The 9,323-nt window shown below is 48.5% G+C and overlaps 1 protein-coding gene across 1 annotated transcript in view; it reads left to right on the forward strand.

The window, feature by feature from the left end:
• DEAF1 (DEAF1 transcription factor) overlaps nucleotides 1-9,323 on the forward strand; it is a 39,089-nt gene that overhangs the window by 10,444 nt on the left and 19,322 nt on the right. Inside the window, exons 7-10 of the mRNA XM_012652045.1 lie at nucleotides 2,351-2,477; nucleotides 3,593-3,721; nucleotides 4,279-4,407; nucleotides 7,486-7,733. Of these exons, the coding sequence (XP_012507499.1) occupies nucleotides 2,351-2,477; nucleotides 3,593-3,721; nucleotides 4,279-4,407; nucleotides 7,486-7,733 (633 nt within the window). The remainder of the gene's footprint in view (nucleotides 1-2,350; nucleotides 2,478-3,592; nucleotides 3,722-4,278; nucleotides 4,408-7,485; nucleotides 7,734-9,323) is intronic.

Below are 9,323 nucleotides of genomic sequence, written 5' to 3' on the forward strand. Positions count from 1 at the left end.
GTTTTTTATTGCTGCTTCAGTTTTGGTACTTGATATTGGTTTGTTCAGGAATTCTGTATCTTCCTGACTGAGCTTAGGGAGGCTGTGTGTTTCTAAGAATTTGTCCATTTTCTCCATGTTTTCAAGTTTATGTGCATAGACATATTTATAGTATTCATAGATGGTATTTTGTATTTCCGTGGTATCAGTTGTAATTTCTCCTTTTCATTCCTGTTTGAGCTTATTAGAGTCCTTTCTTTTCTGCTTCTGGTTAATCTAGCGAGAGGCACGTCAATCTTGTTTATTTTTTCAAAGAAGCAAGCTTTTCTTTTATTAATCTTCTGTATTGTTCTTTTATTATCGATTTCATTTAGTTCTGCTCTGATCTTGGTTATTTCTTTTCTTCTGCTGAGTTTGGGATTGGTTTGCTCATCCTTTTCCAGTTCTTTGAGATGATTCATTAGATCATTGATTTGTGATCTTTCTGTCTTTTGGATGTAGGCATTTTATAGCTATAAATTTTCCTCTCAGGACTGCTTTAGCTATGCTCCACAGATTTTGATAACTCGTGTCCCCTTTATCATTTAGTTCAAAGAATCTTTTGGTTTCCATCTTAATTTCCTCCTTGACCCAATAATTGTTCAGTAGTAAGTTGTTTAATTTCATGACTTTGTGTAGAGAAGAGTGTTTCTGTTGCAGTTGATTTCTAATTTTATTCCACTGTGGTCTGAGAAGATGCATGATATAATTTTTATTTTTTAAAATTTTTTGAGACACGTTTTGTGTCCTAGAATATGGTCAATCTTAGAGAATGTCTCATGAGCTGATGAGAAAAATGTATATTCAGCAGGTTTTAGGTAGAATGTTCTCTAAATGTCTGTCAGACCCATGTGTTCTAGAGTTCTGTTTAAGTCCATTGTTTCTTTGTTTATTTTCTGTTCGGAGGCTCTGTCCTGTTCTGTCAGTGGCCTGTTGAAGTCCCTGGCTATTATAGTACTGCTGTCTATCATTTTGTTTAGATCAAGTAGGATTTGCTTTATGAATCTGGGTACACTTGAGTTAGGTGCATAAATATTTAGAATTGTTATGTTTTCTTGTTTAATTGTTCCCTTTATCATTATATAATGACCATCATTGTCTCTCATTACTTTTGTTGTTTTGAAAAGTAAGTTATCTGATATGAGAACTGCCACACCAGCTTTCTTTTGGTTTCCATTTGCATGGAATATTGTTTTCCATCCCTTCACCTTGACTTTGAATGCATCCCTGTGGGCTAGATGTGTTTCCTGGAGATAGCAGATACTTGGCTTGTGCATATTTATCCATTCGGCCAGCCTATGGTCTCTTTAGTGGGCAGTTTAAGCCATTCACACTTATTGAAAGAATTGATAAGTAGGGCAGATTCTGTTCATCCTGTTGAGTTGAACTTTGTTGCTTTGTTTTCTCTCTTGAGCCATTGTGGCATCTGCCCTTTGACCTTTAGCTTTTGGATGGTTTTATATTGGTGAGTGTTTATTGTGCCGATCTGTGGGTAACACTGTTCTGAGTACTTCCTGGAGGGCAGGTCTTGTCTTGATGAATTCCCTTAATCTTTGCTTGTCAGAGAAGGTCTTTATTTGTCCTTCATATAAGAAACTTAGTTTTGCAGGATACAAAATTCTAGGTTGGCCATTATTCTATTTGAGAAGACTGAGAATGGGGCCGCAATCCCTCTGGCTTGTAGGGTCCCAGTTGAGAAGTCTGCAGTTAGTATGATGGGTTTTCCTTTGTAGGTTACCCGCTGCTTTCGCCTTACGGCTCATGGGATGGCCTCTTTCATGGTTATTTTGGTCAGTCTGATGACTATGTGTCGTGGTGTCTTCTTCTTTGCAGTGAATTTCCCAGGAGTTCTTTGAGCTTCTTGTACCTGGATATCTAGATTTCTAGCAAGGACTGGGAAATTTCCCTCCATTATTCCCTCAAATAGGTTATCCAACCCTTGTGTATTTTCTTCTTCACCCTCAGGGATGCCTATGATTCTCACGATAGGCCTCTTCATGTAATCCCTTATTTCTTGTAGGCTTTGTTCTTTTCTCTTATTTGTCTTCTCTATCTCTGCGACTGACTCATTTAATTGAACGGTGTCTTCAATCCTTGAGATCTTTCTTCTGCTTGATCTAACCTATTCTTGGGGCTTTCCACTGTGTTTTGTAATTCCTTGAATAAATTTTTGATTTCCAAATGTTCTATTTGATTTTTCTTTAAAATTTTAATTTCTTTAGTCAATTTTCATTCATTTCCTGCATTCTTTTTGTGGAATGAGGAGTAAGAAACACGAACTTCTTTTCGCATGAGAGCAGTGCAGTCCACCCAACTCTGCCTTTCTCCACAGAGTGGCCCAGTCAGGCTCTTCGTGCCTTACAAGAGGCGCAAGAAGGAGAATGAACTGCCCACGACTCCAGTGAAGAAGGACTCCCCCAAGAATATCACGTTGCTTCCAGCTACAGCTGCCACCACCTGTGAGTAGAGCAAGGCTCTATTTCACCGAGGGGAGCTAAGTGCATTTCCCTTATCGCGTCACCACTTGGTACGTTCGACTGTGGGATTCTCTTTTCTAACGCACACTGTGGGGCTGGAAGGATAGTCAACACCTTCTGGGCTGTGGGGTGAGGAAGGGTCCCCAGCTGAGCTCCGCCTTCCTTGCCTGGGGATGTGGGTGCCAGGCGCTGTCTGCCGTGTCCTCGGCTGTTTCCCAGGGCTGAGGATGGTGGCAGCTGTGCGGCACACGCAGTGGAAATCTCCTGACATCGAGCCCTAGTCCCTTAGCAAGTGCTCAGGATGTGCTTCCTCACGAGAGGGGCGAGGGCTGCAGGGGCTGCTGTGTGGGAGACATGTCCTGCCTGCCACCAGGCTTCTTCAGAGACGCCAGCAGTTGTGACACCTTCCTGCCTGAGAGTTCTTTCACTGTTAGTGTTAGTGGCTTTTAAATACTCTCCTGTTACACATAAACTGATGTAGTTGTCTAGGAAAGGGTGATTAGGGAAACGGAGAAAAAAAAATCTGCTTTTTTAAAACCATAACAGGGGCGGGAAGGATTTAGGGCAGGGGAGAGGCGGCAGCAGGCCACTGTGAGGTGAGGTAGCCTGGAGTGTTGCGCGTGCAGAACAGGGTCTCTGAAACACCCGCTGGCTCTCTGCGGAGGCCCTGGGTGGTACATGGAGGGAGAGTGTGGCGGCCGCAGCGACATGCCTAGTGTGCGCACGTGGCCGCTTTATACTTTCGACTTTGATGGAAGTCGTCTTCTTAATTCAGATTACAAAGTATTTTTAAATCGTTTAAAATTTTATTATATTTTTGTTTTCTGGCTAGGCAACATGTTTCCACGGCACACAATTCAAACAATAAATGGCAGCGATGGCCCACCCTACCCTGGCTTTCTTCCTGCAGGGGGCCACGGCCGTCTGCTCTCACAGATCCTTGCGATGTGGGGAATGGCGCTGTGCCCATGCCGTGGCCTGGGCTCCTGAGGCCTGTCTGAGACCAGTGCCGCTCGAGCAGCGGCTGGTGGGGGGCCTGCGAGCCGTGGCTCAGCCACCCGGCGCAGCCCTGCGTAACATGTGCTTCTGCTCTTCAGTCACCGTGACCCCCTCGGGACAGATTACTACCTCTGGGGCACTGACCTTTGACCGGGCATCCACCGTGGAGGCTACGGCAGTCATATCAGAGAGTCCCGCCCAGGGTGACGTCTTCGCGGGAGCCACAGGTGAGCTGCCTCCGCACCTGCCTGATGCGCCTGACCATTCCGTCGCGTCACGGCTACCAAGTTGGGCTGGGTAGGCTGCGGACACCCCGAGAGGGGGTCTTGGGCAAGGGCATGTTTGTTGGTGGGGGCAGCGCAGGTGCCATTAGGGGCGACGCACCAGGCAGGTTGTGCAGGCTGGCGGGGCAGGCGGGGTGGGAGTTGGTTGATTGTGATGGAGACCGTACGGCTGGGAGAGCTAGAAATACTCCCTGTCTGCCGCCTCCTGCTCTAGACTCAGACTGTCTAATGGAAATGTGAGCCAAGCCGTGTGTGCAGTTGTAAACAGCCGGTGGCCATGTGTAGGAAAGTAAATGAAATAGGTGAAATGAGTTTTTGTTATATATGTATTTGATGTGACATCCCAAATCCCGTCCAGACTCAGCACCTTTCAGGGGCTCAGTAGCCACATGTGGCCAGAAGCTGCTGTGTACAGCGAGTGGGGCAGCTGCAGGCGGTTAGGTTTAAAATCTATGCCAGCACCGGGGCTGAGGCTGCCTTGTCCTGTTTGTCACCGACAGTCCAGGAGGCTGGTGTGCAGCCCCCGTGCCGGGTGGGCCACCCCGAGCCTCACTACCCTGGCTATCAGGACAGCTGCCAGATCGCACCTTTCCCAGAAGCTGCGCTGCCAACGTCACATCCCAAAATAGGTAAGTTTGAGAGAATTCACACACATACAGGTTGTTGTCCTTAGAATTTCTAAGTGACACAGCGTTTGTTTTGGTTTGTGTGGTGTTTTTTTCTTTTTCTGTTGATGCATTAGATCACAAAATGTGGCCCCCTGCGTATGTTTGTAAATAAAGTTTCATTGAAGTACAACCATGCCCACTGATTTATGTGTTGTGGAAGGCTGCCTTGGGTACGGCGGCAGACTGTTCCCGTACAGCTCTGGCCCACATAGCCTGAAGCAGTTGTTGTCAGGCCCTGGTGGAGGAAGGGCATGTCGGCCATCATCTTCCCCACAAGGACACACACACACACTGCCTAGTGGTGGGGTCTTGGTCTCAGAGCTGGCATGGGCACTCAGTGTCTGGTGAAAGAATGAAAACACAGGCTGGGCGCAGTGGCTCATGCCTGTGATCCCAGCACTCTGGGAGGCTGAGTTGGGAGGATCACTTGAGCCCAGGAGTTTGAGACCAGCCTGAGCAACATAGCGAGACCCCATCTCTACAAAAAATAATAAAAAATTAGCTGAGTATAGTGGCATGCACCTGTAGTTCCAGCTACTCAGGAGGGTTGCTTGAGCCCAGGAGTTCGAGGCTGCAATGAGCTAGGATGATGCCTCTGCACTCCAGTATGGGCAACAGAGAGAGACTTTATCCCAAAAAACAAAATTAATAATAATAATAAAAAATAAAGAATGGAAGCACCAAGGTGTGTATCAGTTTTGACATCACACTATGTATGCATTTTGACTTTGGTTTTCATTTAACTACACATTTTGGACACATTTCTATGTCATTAAGTTTTTTTAAAAGGTGCATGTCATCAACAAATGATCGATAGAACCTTTCCATGCTGTGTTTTGTACATTCTTCACCGTTATAGACGATATAGCAAGAAACTTATTCATAAGTTTAGAAAAAAAAATATCTTCTCATTCTCATTTGCTTGTTTCCTTCATCTCTTTCTTGCCTGTTTAACCTCTTTCCATCCTTACGGCAGATCACCTCAGGTTTACCTCCTTCCCCAAGCCCCACCCTTACCTCCAGCCCCTGGGCCTCGCGCTGTTTACCTCGTCCTGATGAATCTTGGGCGGGCCAGGGCAGGGTCAGTGTCCTGCGCTGGCCAGGGTTGTCCTTGCAGGCTCTGCTCTTTGCTCAGCTGGCAGGAGGCCTGCAAGGTATTTTGTTAACATTTAAAAATTACGTTGCAGGCCGGGTGCAGTGGCTCATGCCTGTATCCCAGCAGTTTGGGAGGCCAAGGTGGGAGGATCACTTGAGGTCAGGAGTTCCAGACCAGCCTGAGCAAGAGTCAGACCACGTCTTTACTAAAAATAGAAAAATTAGCCGGGCATGGTACGGACCTGTAGTCCCAGCTACTCGGGAGGCTGAGGTAGGAGGATTGCTTGAGCCCAGGAGTTTGAGGCTGCTGTGGGCTGTAATGATGCCATGGCACTCTAGCCTGGGCAACAGAGTGAGACTTTGCCTCAAAAAAAAAAAAAAATGAAGTTGCAAACACAGTACAAGAAACTTCAAAACCCTGAGCCATTTACGAGTAAGTTGCTGACATCACTTGGAATGCTTTAGTGTGTTTTTCCTGAGATAAAAGGCAACGTTAACATCAGTGAGTAAAGGTGGCCTCTGTCCTGCCATCTGGGGCGTCGTCATTCAGAATCCTCTGGTTGGTCATCTTTCGTCTCCTCCAGGCCTGGCTGGGTGCCCTGATGCCTTGACGCTCGCAGGAGAGTTGTGCTGGGGCACATCCCTCACCTCGGGGTGTGCGTCCTTGTCAGTTGCAGCAGCTGTGAGGCTGGTTCTGCCCAGGGCTCCATGACACTGAGTTCCTCTGGTCCCATCCCTGTAAAGGTGACACAGACCGCCAGGTGAGGGTGGTGCTGGCCAGACTCCTGTGACGCGGTCACCCTTTTCTGTTGACACTGTGCACCTGTGAGGGGTACTGGATGCCTCAGAGGCCCACGCAGCCTCATCACACTTGCCGCTCATTTGTGAGCGTGGACGCCACTTCCTGCTTTGTCAGTGGGTTATTTGTGCCCCAGTCGCTTCGGACTTGGTCAGCAGGGCCCCTTTCCTAGCTTCTGGCGTGACTGGATGTTTGCAGCTCATCTTGGTTCTGCCTTCCAGGAGGCTAACCCCTTTAGTGGGGAGTGGTACCCCGGGGCTTGGTCACTGGGGCTGGAGCCACCCGTCACCAGGGCTTGTGCTGACCGCGTCCTGTCTCAGCCCGTGTCCGGCGACATCCTGCTCAGCGCTTCACAAGGACACGGTGGGCTGTTTACCCCAAGAAATGGGCAGCACGACGCAGGACTTTTCTTTGCAGAGGGCTGGAGGTTAACGTCAACAGCTCGTCTCTGGGTGGGAGGCGTGCGCACTGCTGTTGTGTGCGTGTCTGTCCCTAGGCCCTCTCACACACTCACACGCACACACACAATAACACACACGTGCACATCTGTGTTCTAGATCTGTGTGTGTTGAAAGCTGTGAGTTTGCACCCTCTCTGGTTCTAGTCCCAAACCACTGGGTTTGTTCTAGTTCCCTTGTTTCACTCTGTAACTTTCTCCTCAAACTGTGAGGAACCCGACTCCCGTCATCCTTAATAAATTCCTCCATGTGACCACAGACATCCAGGAAGGCTTTCTAGGTGAGCAGAAATGAAACCAGGAGACTTTAGTTCTTTTGTCCGCTTTGCTGTTGTTGGGATTTAATGTCGGGCCATTGCCCTCATCCCGTCATCATCCTCGGGCTGGTTCTATAAATGTTTCCTGGCCACCCCTGCACCAGGGGGACGTCCTGCTTCTCTCATGTACAGACACCCAGCTCTCAGTCTGTATTGGAGGGGGTCTGGCCTTAGCAGGTGCTTTTGGGTGGCAGCATTGGGAATTTTACAGTATGGAGCAGGAGGCAGCGGGGAGGTACAGATGTCTCCATCTCTGGAGCATGCTAGCACGTCGGACACTTTCCAACATCTGACGAGAGTTTTCCTGGAGGCCATTTTGAAGCTAGGAAATGTATTAATTTCTGGTTTATTTTGCTTTCCAAACGTTCTAGTGCTGACATCCCTGCCCGCCCTGGCTATCCCACCCCCCACCCCCACCAAAGCTGCGTCCCCCGCAGTGGTCAGTGGACTGGAGATGTCGGAGCAGCGGAGCTGGCTGTACCTGGAGGACATGGTCAATTCTCTGCTCAGCACGGCACAGCAGCTGAAGGTGCTGTTCGAACAGGCCAAGCACGCTAGCTCCTACCGAGACGCCGCCGTGACCCAGGCCAAAATTCAGGCGGACGCGGAGCGGAAAGAGGTAACGTTTGCATGTGCACAGAGACCCAGAGCCACGGCCAGGCCCACCTGTGCCTTCTGGTGGCGCTGAGGCCGGTTCTGTGGCCTCTGCATGGCTCACGAAGCCCACCGTGCCCCCAGATCATTTACACGTGAAGCCTTTCTGTAGCAAAGTGGCAGCTGCTGTGGGTAAGGTGTTTTTGGTTTGTATAAATAAGGTGGATTTATTTCAAAGGGGAATATATTTTCATACACACCAGCGATTATTTTTGAGCACTCACCTTGTACAGACATTGTTTATACCCCCAGGTTATCCTCATGTAGTGATTCCTGCCGTATATTTTATTAAATTTGGAGAAGCATCATTTGGTGTGTCTCTGCGTGCAGGTGCTGACAGGGTGCACGCTTGCCCCTGCCTGGCAGCTGAGCTCTTTCCACCTGCTGTCACCAGGTGCCACTAGGGGCTGTCCTGGGCATTCTGCTCCTGCCTTCTGGCACTTTCTTCAGAGGGCAGGTCCTGTACATGGCATGGAGCGTCAGGAAGCATCAGCATGGTTTCCTGCAGCTTCCTCCCACTGCAGCACAGGCAGAAAGTCACTTGTGCCCCTTCGGCTTCTTTTGTGTGAGCCTCGAGATTTCTCGGGGCTAGAAACGTCCAGGTAACGTAAGGGCTGAGGTGGGGCCAACGTCGATATGCCAAAGACAAGTTACTAGAGTCAGTAACTTGGAGAGAGGGAGCGGTGTTCAACACCTCTTCATGGCTTCACCCCAGCAGGACAGACAGCGTGGCCACAGGGAGTCGGGGACAGAAGGTGAGGGTGGTGGAGCGTCTTCTCGGCAGTCAGGAGCTCCCACGGGGGGACGCTGAAGCCTGTGGAAGAGGCCGGGGGCAGTGGCTCTCGCCTAGTCTCGCAGTAGTCCCAGCACTCTGGGAGGCCGAGGCGGGCAACCCCTGTGGCCAGGAATTCGAGACCCCATCTCTACGAAAAGAAAAAGAAACAACAGGAATGTATTTTTTAATAGCTGCTTTTCTGGTTTTCATAAATGTGCGCTTTGGTTTACAAACAAAAGTCAAATTGATTTTTTCCTACCAAATCTATAGGAAACTTTTTTTTCCCTATTTCTTTCTACTTTTTATAGACCAGAGGAAGAGCTTTTCAGGTTCTTGGTTTTCTAAATAATTTCTCAGTATGTGATTAATGTGTTTTCAAGGAAAAGAAATGTTGTTTCTATACCTGTAGACAGGAGATAATTTAAAAATACTTTTAAAAAAGTGTAGTTCCAAACTAATACATACTTATGCTGAAATTTATAGAAGACAAGAAGGCGTAAGGGCAAAAACAATTCTGTAGGCCGGGCGCGGTGGCTCACGCCTGTAATCCTAGCACTCTGGGAGGCCGAGGCAGGAGGATAGCTCAAGGTCAGGAGTTCAAGACCAGCCTGAGCAAGAGCGAGAACCTGTCTCTACTAAAAATAGAAAGAAATTAACTGGACAGCTAAAAATATATAGAAAAAATTAGCAGGGCATGGTGGCGCATGCCTGTAGTCCCAACTACTTGGGAGGCTGAGGCAGAAGGATTGCTTGAGCCCAGAAGTTTGAGGTTGCTGTGAG

This window comes from Propithecus coquereli, unplaced genomic scaffold, assembly GCF_000956105.1.
Source record: "Propithecus coquereli isolate 6110/MARCELLA unplaced genomic scaffold, Pcoq_1.0 Scaffold377, whole genome shotgun sequence".
In the NCBI taxonomy this organism is placed as follows: Eukaryota; Metazoa; Chordata; class Mammalia; order Primates; family Indriidae; genus Propithecus; species Propithecus coquereli.